At 39.3% G+C, this 20,616-nt stretch overlaps 2 protein-coding genes across 2 annotated transcripts; one reads left to right on the forward strand and one right to left on the reverse strand.

Annotated features, from left to right (window-relative positions):
• Window positions 1-326: 326 nt before the first annotated feature.
• On the forward strand, window positions 327-9,382 carry LOC116172793 (coiled-coil domain-containing protein 39). The gene is made up of 8 exons (XM_031490059.1): window positions 327-1,059; window positions 1,106-1,825; window positions 1,874-2,305; window positions 2,351-2,770; window positions 2,818-3,193; window positions 3,242-3,349; window positions 3,400-3,590; window positions 8,939-9,382. The coding sequence occupies exons 1-8, from the start codon at window positions 841-843 to the stop codon at window positions 9,245-9,247; spliced, it is 2,775 nt and encodes a 924-aa protein (XP_031345919.1). The 5' UTR covers window positions 327-840; the 3' UTR covers window positions 9,248-9,382.
• LOC116172792 (symplekin) lies at window positions 9,273-20,607 on the reverse strand. Its single transcript, XM_031490058.1, has 10 exons — window positions 20,448-20,607; window positions 20,175-20,371; window positions 19,738-20,127; window positions 19,400-19,686; window positions 15,784-16,235; window positions 15,440-15,733; window positions 10,287-11,111; window positions 10,041-10,238; window positions 9,572-9,994; window positions 9,273-9,469 (listed from the first exon to the last, which is right to left on the reverse strand). The coding sequence occupies exons 1-10, from the start codon at window positions 20,484-20,486 to the stop codon at window positions 9,395-9,397; spliced, it is 3,180 nt and encodes a 1,059-aa protein (XP_031345918.1). The 5' UTR covers window positions 20,487-20,607; the 3' UTR covers window positions 9,273-9,394.
• Between the last annotated feature and the right edge of the window lie 9 nt (window positions 20,608-20,616).

Below are 20,616 nucleotides of genomic sequence, written 5' to 3' on the forward strand. Positions count from 1 at the left end.
ACCGAAAAATAACTCTTTTCAATTACCCCGAGTTTGTTAAAATCGGCTCAGTCGATTCGAAGATACAGGGTGTTCTTTACGGAAACCTTTGAATACCCCCCCCACACTTCATTTTTAGAGATACAGGAAAAATTGTCAAACAAAAAAGGTTGAGATTATGGTCAACTTCAAAGACCGGACATTTTTTTGTTAGGTTAATATAGCGGAATTCACAGAAAAATCACTTTTTTAGATTCCAGATTGCAGAAACTTAAAAATATTTTCCAGGTTTTTCTTGTGGCCGTTTTAGTAATAAATTTTTTTACCGCAAGCCTCTACGATGGACAGGTTCCCAGATACAGTACCTCGCATTCTTATTTGGCCACCCTGTACAATAGGAGCTGGCAGTTGCGTCATATCTAAGTGCCATTATGATATGTCGAGTTGCATGGCAGATGTTTGGCGTTTGTCACATGTCACTCATAAACCTAACCCAAAAATCAGTGAAGTTTGACACTTCAATGTTGCAGCTCCCAATTATACGTCGGAATAATTGTCATCTTTGTCTTTGGAGAGAGGTAGAGAGAGTCGGATATTTAAACTAAATGCGCACCAGGCAACAAGTCCAATCACAAAATTAATCAATAAACAAACATGTAAAAGAGATAACGCAACCGCCAGTTCCTATTATACAGACTTTAGTAGCATTGTTTTGTTCTATGCCTAAAAAAAACCATAGCAACCTTCCCTGGGCAACTAAGCAATTGTCATTGATCAAACATAAGTCAATGTCACTGCCACATCTTTTACATTTTACACCCTACTAAATATTTGTGTTTTTACAATAATTTACATTTGAACATGGATCCGGCATTGGCCGACGTCCTCAAACGAATGGGATGGACAACCGGTATGCACTTACCGGTTGCCAACGATGAAAATAAAGCTCTTCAAGATGAGGTGGAGGCTCTCATGGTTAAAAAAGCGCGAGCGACGCACTCCTTCGAAACGGAAGAATCTCGATACCAAGCGTTCGCGAAACACCTAAAATTCGTGACGGTTCAAAATGACGAAACGCAGGTACGTGCCCCCACAATTATGCGAGTAGGTACCACCTTATTTCTAGCAATTACTTACCACGTACCACCACCACCTTGACAACCAAGAGCACTGCTTCCTGGTTAAACAATCCGAAAGAGAACGCGTACTTCAAGAAATAAGGCAGGCGAAAAAATTATGCCACGAAATTAACGAGCGGGTGAAAAGTAAGAAGGTCGATCTCGATAGGGGTTTAACTAAAATTGAGAAAAGGAAATTGGAATCGGATTGGGATAAGGAAGCGCTGGAAGCGTGGGACGAATCTCTAAAGAAGAAAGACGAAGACAATGAGATTTTAAAAAAATTCTCCCGCGAGGACGAGAAGAAAGCCAAAAATCTCGAAATCAAACGCCAAAATTTGCAAAAAGAAATACTGACCAGAACGAGCACGCTCAATAAAGTAGTGGCGGACGTTCACAACTACGAGCTGATCATCGAGCGTATTGGTAAAGTGTTCAAGCAGCAAAAGGAGGAGCGCCAGGGTCTCCTGACGCAATGGCGAGACGCGGTAGAGCTCATAAAAAAGCGCGACCAAAATATGCGCGATATTATAGCCGAGGTTGCCGCGTTTTCCGAAATTTTGGCACAAGAGCGCGAAAAACTGGACGAGCAAGACACATTTTTAAAGAACCAAACCGAAAACAACAAGGAGACCGAGGAGCAAATTGCCGAGATCAATTTCGCTAGCTGCAAAATGCGGCAGGATTTAAACAGCTTGATTCAAACTGTTTTAACACTAAACAGCGAGGTAATTGTTAACTAGGTTTACGTCTTACTAAACTGTAACCTACCGTAGGCCAACTCCTTGAAACGCCTCCTGATTTCCACGGCAAACTGCTTGGAGAAGCAAAGGATGACAGGCAAAAAATTATCCAAAGATATAAGCGACAAAGAGTCCCAGATTAAACAGCAACAACGCGACTTAGAAAAATTGAAGCAAAAATTAAAAGAGGTTAAAAACAGTTCCCTGTCGGCAAGCGAGAGGGCCTCCCAGCTCGAGGCCATAATAGAGGAGGAGCAGCGAGAAACTAAGATTTTAGATCAGGACGTCGAAAGGACGCAAGGCGTCTTATTTCGAACGCAGCAGGTCCTAAACGAACTGAGGGACAATGCGAAAACTAAAGAAATGGAGATATCGGGATGCGAAATGTCAATCAGCTTGTTGAAGAAAGGTTTGATTAAGTCGAATAAGGAGCTACAAACTCAAAGGGAAATTAACTATGACTTGGTAAATAAACTAGGGGCAGACCTTGCGTTATTACAATTTTTCTAGGACTTCAGAGTGAACGAAATGGAAAGTAGAATCGATCGCATAGAGGGTAACACAGTTGATGAAGATACACAGCAATTAAGAAACAAAATCGACTCTCTCGAGGAAGAATTGGCAGATGAAACTGAGGTGAAGACATTGATCCAAAATCAAATAGCGCACATCGAAAATGAAATGCGACGACTTACCTCTGCGATACAAGCCGACAATCAGCAAATGGAAACTTTAAAAGACAAACTGCAAAATGAAGTGCTCTCGTGCGAGGATGGCACCAAGCAGTCGGTCGAAGCGAGGAATCGCATGCAGCAGCAGCAGGTCAACGAAAATGTTTTCCGACTGCGAGTCAACCAAATGGAAAACATAATGAAGCGTGAAGAGAATTGCATCTACAACATTCAAAAACTCCGGCTGGAATTAGAAATGGTAGGTAGGTACCGATGACTTTCTTCGAGTGAGACGTGCACTTTCAGGCTATGCGACAACGACAAATTGAAATAAGCACGAATAAGGAAATTTTAATAGCAAAAAGGCGCAATCTCGATGAAGAGAAAGGTAGACTGAAACGAGATCTAATACTCCGACAAACTAAGATAGGCCAGTTGCAACAACGTTTCCATCTGGCTTCGATGGCGCTGGGCAAAGACGAAGACGGGAAGCCGTTGTCGGTGACGTACTTCAAAATAAAAAACGCCCAAGAAAAGCGCATGTTACAAGACGAGGGTGATGAGATGGACGCGAAAATTCGAAAGTACGAGAAGGAAATAGTTGCGATGGAGAATACTCTTCGAGTCGTGAATTTGTCAAACGTCACATACAAACAGAGCCTATCCGCCGTAGAAGAGCTAGGTAATCGTGACGTAATCCCCCGGTAGATTTCAAGCGCCACTTTTGCAGATCCGGAATTCCAAGAGAAGAAAATGTTGGAGTCGGAAATCAGCGCGGTTAACGTGAAGATACGTGTTAAGAAACAGGAACTGGTTCAGAAGAAGAATTACATCAAAGGTAGGCGCTTGGAATGGTCTTCTTGGGGAAATACAGGGGGAGTATTTTAGAGTTGACCCAGATGTTAAGCTCGTGCGATGAAGACAAAACGGGAACGCTGCAAATGCAAGCCGTTTACGAAGGTGAACTCGGCGATTTAAAGCGGCACGAAGAGGGGCACGTTGAGAAACTGAATCGTGCCGATCGACATTTGCACACGTGCATGAAAAATTTGGATATGGCGGCAACAGAAAAGTACCACGTAAGTACAGGGAATCTTTTACTTTTAAACTAAAACGCAAAATCGCTGAGTAATATTAATTTACTACTTTAATTTTATTTGTAAGACCCGATCCAATAGGTCGGTGGCTAGAGAGAAGTTCCCCCAGGACTAACGGTGGGTTTATACAATCATTATCATGAGTTCACTGTCACTAGATCATTAAAAAATAGCCAATAGAAACAGAGGTATGGTTTTGTAGGTTAGCGAAACACAATACTCTGTTTCTATTGGCTATTTCTTGGTGATCTAATGATACTGAACTACTATCCACCGTTAAATGGTTTTAAGGCCTAATCCCTTATTCCAATATGACAATGACATTTTGTAACATATTTTTTTATCTCAAATACAAATTTATACTGATATCATCGCCATTCCTACAACTATTACATTTGCAATTTTTTTTGTTTTCGAAAAGACTTCAAGAACACTTTAAGAAGACTGAAAACATTCTAATAGTTATCAAGGTTAAAAAAAAGGTTTTAAATTATATTCTCATGCAGTGCCAAGATTAATTTACTTTTTCTTAAATTCTTTTCTTAACAACTACAGCACATATACAGATGTGACGGATTTTCGTATGCATTTGGATATGCTCTTTTCAATTTTGAAAAAATATTAACAAAATCGCTTCATTTTGATTTTCAAATATGTTTTATTTATTGTGTCAGTACATATTGTGCTAGTTTGATCCTGTTGATAAGTTCAACCAGTTAGGAAATAAAAAATAAATCAATTTTCAAGATAATGTGATTCGAAATGGATTTTAAAAATCCGCTAAGATTATAAGAAGAATTTAAACCATCTTGAGCGTTTTTAAGGGTGTCAAAAGATTTTTGGAATTTTTTTCGCATACATTGGTAATGTGACCATAAAAAAACTCTACAAAAAAGTCCATTACCGCTCGTTGTGAGTTTTAGTTTTTGAGAAATTTTAAATTGCTATTTTATAAGTTTTTTTAATTTGCACTGTTCGCGAAAAATGGTACTTAACCATAGCGAAAAATGTTAAATCTAAAAAAAATGTTTTGATGAGCTGTACAAAAAAGTCTCATACACTTTTTGCTTCAGGTTCAAAATAAAGGCGCCAGAGGTAAATAGTGCCGGAATCAGAAGTTTTACTAAAATTTGACATATTTGACCGCCCCTCCCAGCCTTAAGCCACACACGACAATTTCTACTTGCCTATGTATAAGAATTCTTTACAGAAAAAATCAGCCATGTAACGATAATATTTTTCTGTAGTCAGCTTTTAGACTATAGAAAGTCTGAAGAAAATTATTCTGAAGGTTATAAAGATTCTATAAATATTGTAACAGTGGTTGCTAATACCAGTGAAGATGTCAAGTTCTGGGGGTTAAATTATAGTAATCCTCTAACAGGTGGTCGCTTTAGGCTTTTGAATTTACAAATTTGCCAGTATAGGAAATTTTATACGTGTACCGCTCCATAATGAAAGAGAACGGAACTAATATGAGAGAGAATGAAGCGCGTTAAGACAAGAAGCGAGTGTAAAACCCAATAAGACGAAGTGCCACCGGTCCGTTTCGGGTTTTTAACCTGGCGAGTACATAAGTAAAAATTGGGTGGGAGAGAAGGATATTCGCCAAACTTTAAACTAGGCGAGTTGAGCGCGGCATTTTATTAGATCGTGTAACAGTTCATTTTAAATTAAAGGTTCGAGATGAAGCCCTACAATCGAAGTATGAGAATAGTCAAGCCGCGTAATCGTACGTGATATTTTATTGCGAAAGTTGAAGTTAATTACCGAATTCCAAGGGAAAACTGTGCCCCCATTTCGACGAAATTATTGTCGTCTGCGCTTTTTCAATTCATTGTGAGTTGCTGTTACGAGCAAAACCATTAATAAGTGGCGTAGGAAAACATTTTCGTTTTGTTGCATTATTGGAGTTTATTAATCAAAATTGTTCAGCCCTCTTGTGTCTATGGGATGAAATTCTGAATAAAACGCTCACCGGTAAAAGGTTAAAGACAAATAATTAGCGCTGTTAAAACTCTAAAGGGCCACTTAACACAACGCGGGAATGCGAAAAAAGGAACGGGAGCGGGAGGGACACGTAATATATTTGTACAGCGGGATGTGCATGCATACCTCGCTGTACAAATATATCCCGCGTCCATCCCGCTGCCGCCCGTTTTCCCGCGTCGGTTTGAGTGAATCTGTGAGTGTTCAAGCGCTCCAAAAAGATTCCCAGAACAAAAAGCAGTTTTCGTACTTGTTGGCCAAAACTTTAATTTCGCAAAAATAAAACAAAAACACCAATAATGGCCACTTGGCTTTTTACAAATGTAAGCTTAAATGTATGACAGCGATTATTGCGACAATAGTTGTCATGGATTTTAAGCTACTCTTAAGCTAAACCAAGGTTAAATTTGTCGGTGCAAACGGCCATAAGCCACAATAATATACTAAAACCTTGAACGCGTTTCAACAGTAAGCCTATCATCATCAGCGAACTTATGAAGGATTTTTATTATTTACAAAGACACGAGTAGATGATGAAACGGACGTGCAGACATACTTTTCCGTGTAATACGCATTACTATAAGAGAGCTTTTACCATAATTTTGGATCAATAGCACTCGCCAGTTTGAAAAATGAACAATAGCTTCCATATTCCAAGAATAATAGTTTTAGTAAGTTGTTAGTTTTTTTAATAGTGTGAGGGATTATTTGATAATAAAACAAAATAAATAATAAAGTAGGTTTATATTTTGGTTTGAAATACCACGAGGATAAGGAAATAGAGGAGCTAAAACGGGCGCAAGATGAATGCAATACGATCCTGATACAAGTCAACTCAGCCTCCATTTACGAATCTAGCAAGTAAAACTGTTCCCATAACTTATATGGGGATCTCGGAAACGATCGAAAGTTGTACAATTAAAGGGGATATTATTATGCACTAAAGAAAACCAGAAAATTCAGAAGGTATGCCAGAAAAAAAATTTGCTGAATTTGTTTTTATTTTTTCTGATGTTATTTGAACTGATACAAAAAAATAAAAAACACTTTCTTATTTCAACTTTTTGAGCTCTACAAGACACAGTTGTTACATTTTCAATACAACGTTTCGTTTCGGAGAAATCATCATGAAGTTTATTTTTTTATACGGCACGCAAAAAGTATATACTGTACCATTGTTTAAATTTAAACAATGACTACTGAATAGCATTTTTTATTATGAATACATATGCGTTATAAAGCACACAGAAAAAACAAAAGTTTAAAACTGTTGGTTTCAACAGGATGGTGCACCCGCGCACAACGCCCTAATAGTTTGAGAATATCTATCGGATAAACGTCCTGGAAAATTTTCTCCTACATGTATTCTCACGATTATGACGTTGTGCGCGGGTGCACCATGCTGTTGCAACCAACACAGTTTTCACCTTTTTTTTGTACCCTACATCATTGTATTCCTAATAGAATATTGTATTGAATAGGAATTCAATACTTTTTTTGTCACACAGCGTTGAAGACGATTCTTCCACTCCTGCTAGAGTGGAACTCGGATTTCGAAATGATGTTCCAAAATACCATCTTTTGATACGGGTTCTTAAACCACTAAAACACTTGGGATCTAAGTCTAGACAAAACACTGTCTCCATAAGCATTTTGAAGATTCCAGTGCGCTGGGAAAAATATGATAGAACACTCCTGCTCCAAATGAATTAGTCACTATCACTTTTAAAAACTACCAAAATTGAATTTAAAAGAAAAAAATTATGAAAAGCACAAGTACAGAATTCAAGCTTGTACTGTACATGTCCACCTACTCCCCTCTGAGTTTGGGATGTGCAAATATGACATAGTAACCATTACAGGACCACTGTCAGTACTTAATTTATACAGTGTCTCCCAGGTGGAACACACCATAGGCAAACAGAATTAATATATTCTTTCTCAAAGGATCCACGAGGCCTTTGAAATTAGCGTTCAACGTACTACTTCAATTTCTTTCTATCATCAGACAAGCGCAATACAAATACTTCAAATGCATATCAAAGGCGTTGTGGATCCTTCGTGAAAAAATACATTAATTCTGTGTGCCTATGGTGCGTTCCACTTGGGACACACGGTATACTTTGTATTTATAGTCCGTCTCACCTTGACTGTACAGTAAGCGCACATAGGAGTTTTTAGTGTGGTTATGCCTATTTTAATTTGAATGCTAACTGTCGTGATTTCCAACGTGAAATGTCATTTTAATGCGTTTGCCCACTGATAAATTATCAATTTAGTTTAAATTCTGGAAGTTGATGAGATGGGGCAGCGCAGGGGGGGGGAGTCGAACCCGGGCCGCCTTTTTTCTACAAATCATATTGTAATGACATTTGGCATCATTGTTGGCCATAAGAGCCTGTACTGTAAAGTCAAGGTGAGACGGACTATAGTAAGAATATAGTCAAGATCAGATGCACCATTTTAAATTAAATACTTGTTAATATTGTTGATACAGATCTAAGGAAAACTTAATTATACCACCACTTCATAAAACAGCATTATATGAAAGATCATTTTGATACAATATTGCTAAAAAATATACCTAGCGTAAATTTAAGCAATATTTTAAAAAACATACCCGTCAGAAAATTTAAGAAGGCAGGCACTCCATAACATTGTTTTTGCTAGGCAAACGTTTGAGTTGAGTTAAATTTCATAACCCATTTGACTGTAAGTTATATATTTGTTTATTTATTTTTTTTTCATACATTTTGTATTTCATCAAGTTATTCATGTATTTTATTTCCCAGTAATTCTTTACTTTTCTGTACAATTCCCAATTAGATTTTGATTTCTTTTCATTATAGTAGGGTTAAGTGTAAGAGCAGAGTTGGGTCGCCGTGAGTAACCCAACATCTGAACTTTAATAAGACTTTATTATTTTATTTTTTTTTAATAAATAAACGTTTAATGAAAATAATAGGACAAGAACAAATTACATATAAGAACGGGGTTTTAAAACATAATAAATTTCATCAAAAGAATTACAAAAAAAAGGTAAAGTTATTACTATTAAATTAAAGAACGCGGAGGTTCAGTTCAAAGATCACTCACACCTCCTCTCTAACCATACATCATTAGAAACGGTTCATTAATGATAATGAATCATGTTATTATAACTCTACCTATTTACATTTGACATTAACCATGCCCAAGTCATACAAGCCGCCAACAGAAACTGAGCAAGCTTTAAATGCGCTAAAATTTCCCAAAAAGCAAAATATTTTTCACATAGCATTTTTTAAGTGCACCTTCACGTACGTTTTAATTGTTTTTCAAATGTTGATCAATCTTTTCAGAAAAATATATTCATACGTCAATTACAAGAGGCCAATAAGAGCGCGTTACAACAACTGGCCGAAATATCGACTCGATTTCAAGACATGACGCCGCACATAACTCGCTATACATATGAATACGATGTCCAACTTCCAGGACAAAGGTTACAATTTTCGTGTAGTTCAAGTTCGTGCAGCACAAGATCATCGGAATATTACCTAACGAAACCTTCAATTTCGAGCATCCTACTGGAATTTAATGCGACCGCCGAATGTGGAAGTCGAAGTGCCAAGAAAAATATAAAATTGAAGCCTAAACGTAAAACATAAAGAGGATGGTAAGAACGGAAACATATTATTTTATAAATTTTAATGTCTCCATAGTAAAAAATTCATACATTTACACATAAATTATAATTCCACTTTTAATTATGTACTTCTTTATAAATACTTTGAGTATACTTACTTTTAATTGTTTTACTCCATACCTGGGGGAAGCGGTTCCATCGACCCCAAGACAGGAGGTGGTAGTGGATCGTTTATGACGGGGGCCTATAACACATGAACGCATTTTTGGACATGCACTTAAAACGATTTTGTGCAGACTCCCACCCCTCAAGGATCAGATTGCTGGCTGTACGTCAATTAACTTACCGGCACCATTTCCGGTGGTTTTTGTGGGATAAGGGCATTAGGTAGATCCACAAGCACTTCCTGCACGGCCGACGGTATATGACTCCTCTGTCCCTCTGTGAAATTCTGCAGATACTGTCGTAAGGGATCTCGAATTTCGGGACACATCCCCAACGCCTCCGTCAACTGAACGGCGGGTAACTGCATCAGTACGGAAAAACTCTGAGGTCTCGTCTTCAGGCAGCACTTAACGAAACCCTCCCACACCACCTTCTGCTTCCAAACCTGTTTCAGAATCAACCTCTGCAGGATGTTCATCACAAAACCGGAAAGGCGAGGATGCGAGGAGAGCGCTTGTATGACGGTTCGCATTAGGAGCGTCGGGAGCGGAGTTTGGTCCATTAGCTGTTGCAGAACGACCGCTAACACTTCTTGCGTGAACACCTACAGCATTTATTAAATCGGATCGACAAACGTTCACGAAACTGACCTGTTTCTCGTTTAAGCACATTGAAGTAGCCTTCATTGTCGTCTTCAAGTCGGCCTTGCTCGGATCGATTAAGTGGAGAGCGACTAGCAGTTCGGTCGGCGTAATTGGACTTTCACCGTGTAAGCCTAGGAGTCGGTTAAAAACTTCGCGTACAACAACAGGATTTAACTTGATCAGTTTAGGTAAGGCGGAAATAATCTGCAAGTGGCAAATTTCGTAATTAGCACAGCCGAGTGTGGCTCTTACCTCCTGCTTCGTTAAGCCGTTAAGTACCGGAATAAGAAAACGTACATCGGAAACGCGAGTTTGATACAACTCTCTAACACGCTGCACCAGCTGAGTGCTTGGGTGGCCCTTATCGGTTAAAATGTGTATAACTCGCGTCACGAGAGTTTCGGAGCCCTTCGGACATTCTTCCACTAGCTTTAAAAGTTCGGCAGATTCCATTCCCATTACTCTAATCGGCGGTTCAAGTAAACGTAAGATGATTCTCTTAATATCAGCGTTCGTTTGCACGTACACTTTTGCCAGATTGTGGATTAAGGTTTGGTTTATTGGTAAAAGAGATACGTACGGCATTAAGCAGCAACGTACAAGATCGTCATTCCAAGAATCTCCGCCCATCAGTCTGCCTTGGCTCTCTCCAAATAAACTCATCGGCGGCTGCGCTAACCGTAGAAAATCTAAGTGTAACTGAACAAACTTATCAATGCTGCCTTTCAGATTCGGTCGTTTATACAAGTCCATCAAATGATTAATAGCGCACTCCCGTACTTCATGCTGCTCGTGAGTTGTGTGTATTAACAGCGCATTCAAAAACGTCGACTGCTTCGGTGGACGCCTAATGACCAAGTCTTTTATAAGCCCCAAGGCCCAAGCGCACCGATTCACGTCTTTGCACAGCACGCACAATTGGTCCAGGGCCTGATCCGTAATCATGGGGGCCTCCAGCATGATACGCGAGAGGACCAGGGCGTCTCCGGAGGCCACATTTATGAACATTCCCAAGAGAGTCGTGTAGCCTTGATCCAAACGTCCGTCTCTTCTCATTGCGGGCAAACGTGTAAATCCCTTAAACAAATCAGAATCAAGTCAGCACCACACTCTCCGACTTAGAGAGTATTTAATTAAGAACAAATTATATTTCGGCATCCCGTTCAAAGTTGTCATTTATTTAACAACGCGTTTAGGTGCTTAATTTCACAATTTTTGTGCCGCTCTAGGAGAGGTAAGTAAAGCTCCGTAGACTACCGAGTCTCCTCATCAGCCAATTTCTGGTCTTCAAGATCTAGCAGTGGATCTTCAAGGTCATCGTTTGAAACCGATAGATGAAGTGTAAACGTAAGCGATAACCCGCGCGTCTCGCCCGACACAGCAGTACGTGAGGCTCACATTCCGTGCTATGTGAGTCACGCTGAAAAACAATCGCCCATTCAAGATGAGCTGATTATACACAACGGAAGAGATTTTAGACATTCCAGGAGATGGCCCGAGTACCGAAATTATTGCGCTATTGTGGTACTTGAGCACCCGCTGAGCGCACATTTTATCGAAAGGGCTGTCCGAGATCGACGTCGCGTCCAGAAATGAGAGTTTGGCACACTTGCGCATGCGCGATTCTGCCCAAAAGCTTTTCAGCTTTACATACATAATCGAGATTTGGTCCCTGGTGCTTCAAAACGTCTATTTCCGTCAAAAAAGTGGGGGATAATTTTTTACCTCAATGCGCTACCTCCCTTATTAACGTGCGGGTGGTAAAAAGATGCTGCTTACGATTCTTTTCGGACGAAATTATCCTCTGGAATAATAGGTTTGGGAAAAAGCATAGATTCCGCTAACCTTCAAGATCTTCACACCTCCTTGGCTTGCGGACACCGGGAAAATTCTAAATACGGGCCTGTGATTTAAGTTTTTTCTCGTGTACACAGTTACGGATGGTGTCCGCCCCCATTATGGACCCATTCGATAGTGTTAAAGGTTGTTTACAAGTGCCCCCTCCGACCGCAAGTGCCGCCAACTATGAAGCACGCGGTATGATACGTTTTCTGAATGCTAATGCTAATGTGGGCAGAAATGTTGAAAGAATTTCCTAGGCCCGAGAGCTAAAATGTTTCCCTAAAAGTTTAGGGAATCGTGCTCCCATTGTCAGATGCGACAATACCAGACATTTGATCTTTACTTAATTGCCATAAGGTCACCATCACTGGACAGCGGCCTTTAAGCTTCACCTCTTCCGCAAATTGCCCCAATTTGTTATTTTTGATACCCGAACAATTGTTTTCAAGGTCAATATTTGAAGGACAAATATTAACGATTGACTGAGTTATACATGTACACAGACGCACTTTATACTCGAACAATGTGACCTTGAACTCATCTGTAGTTTATGAGTTAGATTAAATGAAACGTTCAGGAGACGACGTCTTCCAGAGATCAACCCAAGAAGTGATTACTTGTCTACAACACATCATGACCGGTTGTGCTGTTGGAACAATCAGCTCGGGGAACGGGACTCTCCCTAATCAAAATTACAAACATTTTAACTTCAGAAGATGGAATGCAAATTGTAATTACGGACAAGATCAACAACGAACTTCCTCGCCTCTGCGTTTTCCCCTGCTTACAGAGGTACTTACAGGAGATTGATGCGAAATTAAGAGAAGGCCAAGAAAATCTGTTCGTAACCTACCAAAGGGTTTATACAGGGTGGTCCAAATTGGACACTTTCTTATGGAAACACCCTTTATCTCTTAAGATGGGAAAAAAAAGGACGTAGGTATCTCTATCCTAGGAATCTTTCATCTTCTTAGAGCATTTTTTATGTAGAATCCATTGCGTTACACAGTTTTTTTATCAGGATGTGTGGTTTTTCTTATACGACCCTAAACTATATTTTTTCATATAAACCACCCTATATATTTTGGGAGTTTTTGGAAAGAGCGTAAAAATTCCTAAATTTTGATGTATCACTTATTATATTTATATTAAATATTATTTGCAATATTGCATTTTATACATTAAAATGTTTTTATTGCAGACATCTAAGTTTCCATGGCGAACAAAAGATGGCAGGATCGTTTAATTGGTTATCTGGAAATTTTTATTAGTTTCCAAATAGTTTTAATTTCAAATTACATACAAAAAACAAAGAACGTGAAAAGACATCAGAATAAAACAAATAAGTCATATAATATGCAGGGTGATTCAAATTCGAGGGCCACAATTGGGATTTCGGGTACTGTAAGAGATAGGCAGGTAGTTTAAATTTGACAAAGTTGCGTATTTTGATGCTTAACAAAATTTTTTTTTTTTTAATTTTAATTTTATCCCTCTCTTGTTTTGGGCCCTCAACAGGCATGCGCCCAATTACAGAGTGACCCGCATAATGCTATTTAGAGGTGCCTCTGCAGAAGGTCTTAAGATGGTCTATACTACTCCGGTATTTACCTTACGAATTAGGAAAACTGCAGGAAAACCTAATTCGGAGTAGCCGGTAGAATGCTCGGAACTGGTCTAAGGTAATTTCCATCTCCGCCACAGATGAAAAATTCACCTCAACTCAGGTTCGAACACCCGACCTCCGGATTTATAACCCAATGCTCTACCACTGAGCCATAAATCCGTTTAAATGCAGTTTTGAAACTGAAAAAATCCCGACTACTTTCGGAGATATCCGGAAAAAGCCGAAACTTTGCAAAATCGTTTTTATTTTTAATGAAGTTATTTAAAAAAATATTTCGAAACTTGCCCCTCTACTAGATGCTATTTTTAAATTTTAAGTTTGACGTTTCGTCTCCAGTCAACCATCATCAACTTTGTTTATTTTTATGGAAGTAATTTTTACTTTTTGTGTCATTTGATGGAGAATTTTTTTCTGATTTCAAAAAGGTAAACATCACTATCTTTTAATCATAAATAGCGCTATTAATTCGTAAAAACGCAAGAAACTACGTACATACACTATCTAAGACAAAGTTTTCTAGGCAAAAAAGAAAATATCTTAATAATTGTGATGTTTATATTTTTGAACTCTCTTTTGAATTCTCTATCAAATGACCCAAAAAGTAAAAAATACTTCCATAAGAAAAAACAAAGTTGATGATAGTCAACCGGAGACGAAACGTCGGATTTAGAATTTGAAACTAGCATCTTGTAGAGAGAAAAAAGTGGCCATAATAATGTGTTATTTATTTCGAAATATCTTTTTAAATAACTTCAGTAAAAAATAAAAACGATTTTGCAAAATTTCGGATATCTCCGAAAGTAGTCAGAATTTTTTAAGCTTCAAAACTGCATTTTTTTCAAGCATCAAAATACGCAACTTTGCCAAATTTAAACTACCTATCTATCTCTTACAGTTCCCGAGATCACCATGGTGGCGCTCGAATTTGAATCAGCCTGTATAAATAAATAATAACAGGTAACCAAGTCGTTGCCGTAATGTTTCTATGACCAAAAACACCAGACTAGGGTTCCGCGAGAGGCCGAGGCTTGTACGATTTTCTCAATTCTGACATGTTATAATTTTTACAGATTAAAAAAAAATTCGTGTATATAATAAAAATTGCGATTTGGCTATAATGGTGTATAAATAAACCCCTCGCCACAGGGTTTTAATTAATTTTAATTTAATTTAATTTTTAATTTAATTTTTAATTTAATTTTTAATTTATTTTTAATTTTTTAATTCCATTCCGATTTCCTTGGGGCGATTGTCTTAATTAGAGAATTAATTATGATATATTTTGCCCATTGAAAGTAGGTATATCCGAAGTAAAAATGGCCCTACGTTTTTCAGAAAAAAATTTCCCTAAAGCGACTCAACCTTTTTAGGGGAGTCGATGATGTATGACTGTGAACACGATAAGTGGGCAACGCTTGGACCGATTCGGTTCAAACTTAGCACAGTTGACCTACATACCACACGTAACAAGCCTATTGAAAATGGGTCACACCGCGAGAAATTAGAAAATTATGATTTTTTAATGATTGTGCAATCAGGATTTTTACTAAATTTCAGATCTTAGTAAAGTGTCATAGAACATATGTACCAAATTTGGTTCAATTCAATGCAATAGTTTAGCCATAATAGGGAAATGTTTTTTGTGACTTTGACGCACTTGCGCATGCGCAATTCTGCCCAAAAGCTTTTCAGCTCTTCCTTTTCTGTCTCAGAATATGTGTATCAAAGTCTGAATCCACTACAAAGGGCAATTCTCCCTAATAATACATGATCATTTGCCGCATTTGCTTTAATTTCAAAAATCGCTTCAAATCTTCTTCATTTTAAGAGTTTTTTTTAAACGTCTTAACTATGCATAATGTAAAAATTCTACACAAAACCCTACACTTTCTTGCTTTAGTTACAATATATAAATAATAAAAATGTTAGTACAAACCTGCATAATACTATATTCCTCAAACAACCATGCGAGAGCGATATCCAAATAGGAGCGCAAATCTGTTAACAAAAAGGCAAGAACCGAAGCGCGCACGACTTCACCAAACGACGAGGCAAGTGTCACAATGACTTTCTGTCGAAGTTGAGTGGATGCCGTCTTCTCCGCCATTAAAATTCTCTGTACGGTTCCCAAAAGCAATACCTCCTTGTTGGATTTTTCCAGCGGTTTTGTAATTTCGGCCAACTTCAACGTTTTAATTCGCGGCACCTTCGGCCGCTCCTTCTTCTGCGCCTGAAACCCCACAATCAAAAAATCGCAAATCGTACAAAGACAAATCTTACAAGGCTCTCTTCCTCCTCCTTCTTTTTCGCTCGGATTTCGATGACGGGCGACTTCTCTTTCGCCGGCGGCGCGGCCAGGAACTTCTCGGCCCCGGGACCCAGTCCCGCCTCCAAAAGTTGTATCGCCACCATCTTCCCCAGGACTTTCAGTTCGCCTACGTGACCCATTTTAATGAAGGCGGAGTAGTCGATTTTAAATTGATTGGGCATGGTTTGCGGCAGTTTCGGTAGTGTCTTTAGTACCAGCTGTACGGCTATGTCGATATTCAACTTCTCCAAAACGAACTTTTCGTTTATATCCGTCGCTAACTTTTGCTGCTCGGAGTTGGGGTCCTGCTCGAGCCTCGGCCGTTTAGTCGGCTGAAGCTGTTCGTCGTTTAAACTTCGTTTGACATAACGCCTACGCTCGTCTGCTTTCGGTAGCATTCTCTCCAGTTCTTGCATCGAGTATCCTTAAAATCACGGTTAGAAACTGTTGAGAAATAGGATGTCCCACAGCTCCACCCTTTAGTATCTTCTGTGGTAGGATTTTGTTCTCAGTTATGTGTTACTGTTCTTGCCACCAAAGATGGTGTGTACAATAGCATGATCTTTATTTCCACTGACATAGTCGATGGAACCAAGACAAAATCAACAGCGAAAATCGTTTTGTGCTGCCCTCAGTTTCTCGATATTATGAAAACCTTTGGAAGAATACTTAAAGGATCGTACGGAAGATTGGACGTGACCATAAAAAATCTAGGATATACCACAGTTGGCAAGAGCGCTAAAAATCTAGCAAATTCAAAAAATCAAGAAAATCTAAAATGTCTAAGTCTAAAGACTCTAAAAATCTAACCTTAAAGAGTCTACAGTACAGTGACTTTATAGAGACAGTGGCGACAACAAGGTATCTCCTTTTTGATTGGTCGTTGGTTCCGGTCGCCATATTGGAGCTAAATTCCAAACTGGCCAATAGAAAGCCTCCAAAACGACACGGTACACTCCGTGCTATAATTATTAATTATACTGTTTTGACAGTGTCACCAGTAATGCAACAAAAGTATAAAATTTATAAGCATAATAAACGGGAAAGTGCAAAATTATATGAAGTGAAAAATTAGTTTTATGCTATAACCTTTTTTTTAAGAGACACCTTGGTGCAAACCTCGACACCATAACGAACCAAACATCAAAAAATGTTTCAAAACCCACTCGTGGGTCTTGCCGCGTAACACAATTGTAAATGAAGAGTAACGGGCAAATGTAGACCATAGCAGCTATCAATTAGCGAAAACCTGAAGTCTCTAGGTGGCCCAGGGGCCTAGATCTCGAAGGAAAATTCACCGAGGGCAGAAGTCCGTCGCCGAGCAGCGATTCTAACTCTCCTGTGTAGCCCTCCTTAAACAAGGTCAAAAAACAAGTGGAAAATTGTCCACCATCGTTTTCTCTTTGGAGATGACCTTGGGAAAAAATAAAATTGCCCATTATAACGCGTTAGCAAAGACCTGAAAATGCTTACTAATTTGCCTGCCACTCGGAATAAATCATCGCATTGCGGGGAAGAGGGGGGGCCGCAACAGAGCCCCCTTCAGGGCCAGAATTTAAACTTGCAACATCCGGTTCGTCGAGGGGACGATATGAGACCATATAAGGGACAACAGCCTTCGAAGAGAGCGCGTTCGACAAAAAAGGGCCAGCAGAGCCATCCTCATACAAACAACGGAGGGATTAATACCATTATTATTATTATTATTATTATAATCACAACCACCACTTTTCTGTTCTTCAAGGAAGACACTTTTGCTCACCTATTGGATTTAGACGCAATAGAGAGGTGATTCTCTCCTGGTCCAATTATTTCCAAATGTTCCTAGTGGATAAACCCAATGGTAAAAAAGTTCCATTCTCAACCTCAACATTTATTTACCTCTGCTCCCCATTTCAAAATGGAGAATGCTTGAACTGCAAGGAAATTAATTCAAAAGGGCTACTCTAAACCTGAAAGAGGCATATTTTCTATTTCTGGTATGCAGGGATCATAGAAAATACCTCAGGTTTTCCTGGCACAAATTTACTTGTCGACTCTTTGGCCTAGCTTCCGCTCCATATGCTTTTACGAAGCTAATGAAGCCAGGCATACATGACTAACATATCAACGGTATACTATGGGTAAGTTACCTGGACGATTTTTAATATTGGAAGAGTGTTCCCAGAATACGCTCACGACAATACGGTTGCTAGAATGACAAATGAACAAATAGTCGCTAAGTCGTTGTGTAAAAGCAACACTTAGGGAAGCAGGAGCGGCAATGACTCTGTTTTGAACCCAGTCTACTAGACATGTCTCCACCTCTGCATCCCTAAGGCATGCAATGTCATTGGACACTATTAGGAAGTCAGCGGGCTGGACCGAACATTTGTAGTTGTTCACTCGTTTTTACAACAGACCCCTGGCAGTCTCAGATGACTTTATGAATGCCATGTTTAAACCTTAATTGGTTATTATGTTTTCTGTCTATACTAATAGTCCAGACTAAATAGCGCTATCTAACGGTAAAATTATAGCACCCCCGAAAACCAAATCGAAATTATTTTCTTAAATTATCGATCTCACAAGTAATCTAACTCAAAATAGACTAGAGCCTGCACATCTACACTATAGCAGAAAGCTTTTAGTGAAAATTTGAAGTCTCTAGCTATTGTAGTTGCGGAGATCTCAGCCGGACAGCCGGCCGGCCAGCCATAACGACTGTAACTTTTGAACTAGTAGCCCAATCTTGGAACTGTTTGAAGTTATCGATTCTACAGGCCACATTCTATAAGAAAATATTTTTTCCGGGTCCATCTGAGACAATTTTTTTTCGGGCCTCATAAAAAGGCAGTGTATAACCTTCCTTTTTCACCAAAAATCGACTACACCAAAATTTCTCGGGAAAACACATTTTCTTATTAATTTGGGTGCGTAGAATCCAAATTAATTCGTACTTTTTCGATCAGACGTCTCAATCAAAAGTTATAGACTAGAAACCCTGGTTTCCAGTAATACGAAAGGTGCTTTATATTGTTTATATTTATATTAATTTATATTGTCAATTACTGTGATTCAAGCACTTTTAATGGCTTCAAGCCCTTTCCAAGGGCTTAGTCCTTTGTATTTTCAATTACTTTAGAAAGTGCTTGGTAATTCCAAGCTCTTTAATCACATAAAAGTGCTTAGGGCTTGCAAGCACTTTTATCAAAACAAAGTGCTCGGTGCTTAGTGCTTCAAGCCCTTTTCAAGAGGGCTTTACCCAGCTCTGATCTAGATCTTTTCAAAACACTTGGTTATTTAATATTGAGCTAATGTTTTCGAGTTAAACTAAACAAATATGCTTTAGTTACTGGTGTAAGTGCAATGACTTTACCATTTGTTTTAATAGAAAGTGTTGATACGTCAGGCTTTTTTTCTTTTCACTCCATCTATTGTTTCACAGAGGAGAATGACATAACATTTCAAACCTTGGCACCACCCACCATTTCAGAGAGGAAAACAGCACCAACAATGGCTAAGCAAAAACAACAAAGAAACATACTCCTACAACACAAACTGAGGAAAATAGGTGGAGCTGCAGAAACGGACCCATTAAATCCTTACCTAGCTCGACAAGCATCGTCGTAAGGCTTTCGAGATAATCGAAACTGGCATGATGCTTAATTAACGAGCACAATTCCGTTTTAAGCTTCTTCCGTACCGAATTCACCTGCGTACTGCTCAAAGTAGGCGGCATATTGGAGTGCAGCAGTTCGATTCCCGCAATAACTTTACCCATAAACTCCGGTCGCTGCCTGGCAATATTTGCCAACGCTCCGATGCACGCAAACAGATTTGCGCTACTGACATGCTGGGAGCCGTTAAATTTGATCAACAAATCGAATATTTTACTAAAATTACGCAATATACGCTGTATATAATTTCGAGAAAACGCTACTCACTTGGCCTCCTCCTCGAGTTTACGTCGGCGTGCAATTTTTAACGTCAGAGGTACGTCGTCCAAGCTAAAGTTGTTGGAGGAGCGCGTTTCGTACGGGTCCGGGTAGGTTTGCAGTAAAACGACGCACTCGAGGAATTTAACGGAACTGGTGCGGACGCCGTCGTTATCGCTATCGATCATGTTGACGATTTCGACCTTAATGACGTTCAGTTGATTCCAAGCCTGCTCCATTTCGGGCGTAATAACCGAAGCCTTACACAACCAGCTGAGCATTCGCCGGTAGATCGTGATCGCGGCTTGAATGACACGCTTCTGAACGGGTATGCTGTCGACGCAAAGTAGCATGTGTAAGCTGAGTATCACCTTCGGCAGAAGGCATTCGTTGGTTTTGCTGAAACGCAAAGTTAGAATTACGACGGGGTTAAAAGAGAGAATTACCAGGCCTCTTCGATGAACGCGACCAGCGCCTTTTTTATGTCGGGGCTCTTGTCGGTGGTAAAGCCCAGCACGTTTTCGAGGAACTCGGGCAGCAGACTCGGCGCCTTGCGAATGAGGAACTCCTGCAGCTTGTGGAGAATGTCCAGTTTCTCTTTCGAGTTTTGCGAGAAGCTCGCCGTATTTATCCATTGCAGTATCTGCAAAAGTTGTGTACTCAATTTGAGGTTATGTCGGAAAATTTTTTGCATAAAAAAATTGTCCCGTGTTAATTACCAAGTCGCGATCTGAGATTTCCGCGTTCATGTAATCCATAATTCGGTGCGAATTTGTAAATATGCTTTGGCTTTAATTAAGACATATTTACAAAAAAAGGCAAATTTTCATGCATGTAATTAGACGCTTTAGATGGGCCAATAGGGGTGTTTGGTTTGGTGGCGCCATC

This window comes from Photinus pyralis, unplaced genomic scaffold (genome assembly GCF_008802855.1).
Source record: "Photinus pyralis isolate 1611_PpyrPB1 unplaced genomic scaffold, Ppyr1.3 Ppyr1.4_LG5, whole genome shotgun sequence".
Lineage (NCBI taxonomy): Eukaryota > Metazoa > Arthropoda > Insecta > Coleoptera > Lampyridae > Photinus > Photinus pyralis.

Coding starts and splice junctions, on each gene's coding strand:
- LOC116172793 (XM_031490059.1), top strand. CDS start 841: ATGGATCCGGCATTGGCCGACGTCCTCAAACGAATGGGATGGACAACC. Junction 1,826..1,873: donor TTTTAACACTAAACAGCGAG/GTAATTGTTAAC, acceptor AACCTACCGTAG/GCCAACTCCTTGAAACGCCT. Junction 3,350..3,399: donor GAAGAAGAATTACATCAAAG/GTAGGCGCTTGG, acceptor GGAGTATTTTAG/AGTTGACCCAGATGTTAAGC.
- LOC116172792 (XM_031490058.1), bottom strand. CDS start 20,486: ATGGATTACATGAACGCGGAAATCTCAGATCGCGACTTG. Junction 19,687..19,737: donor AAACTCGAGGAGGAGGCCAA/GTGAGTAGCGTT, acceptor GCGTAATTTTAG/TAAAATATTCGATTTGTTGA. Junction 16,236..19,399: donor GACGATGCTTGTCGAGCTAG/GTAAGGATTTAA, acceptor CGTGATTTTAAG/GATACTCGATGCAAGAACTG.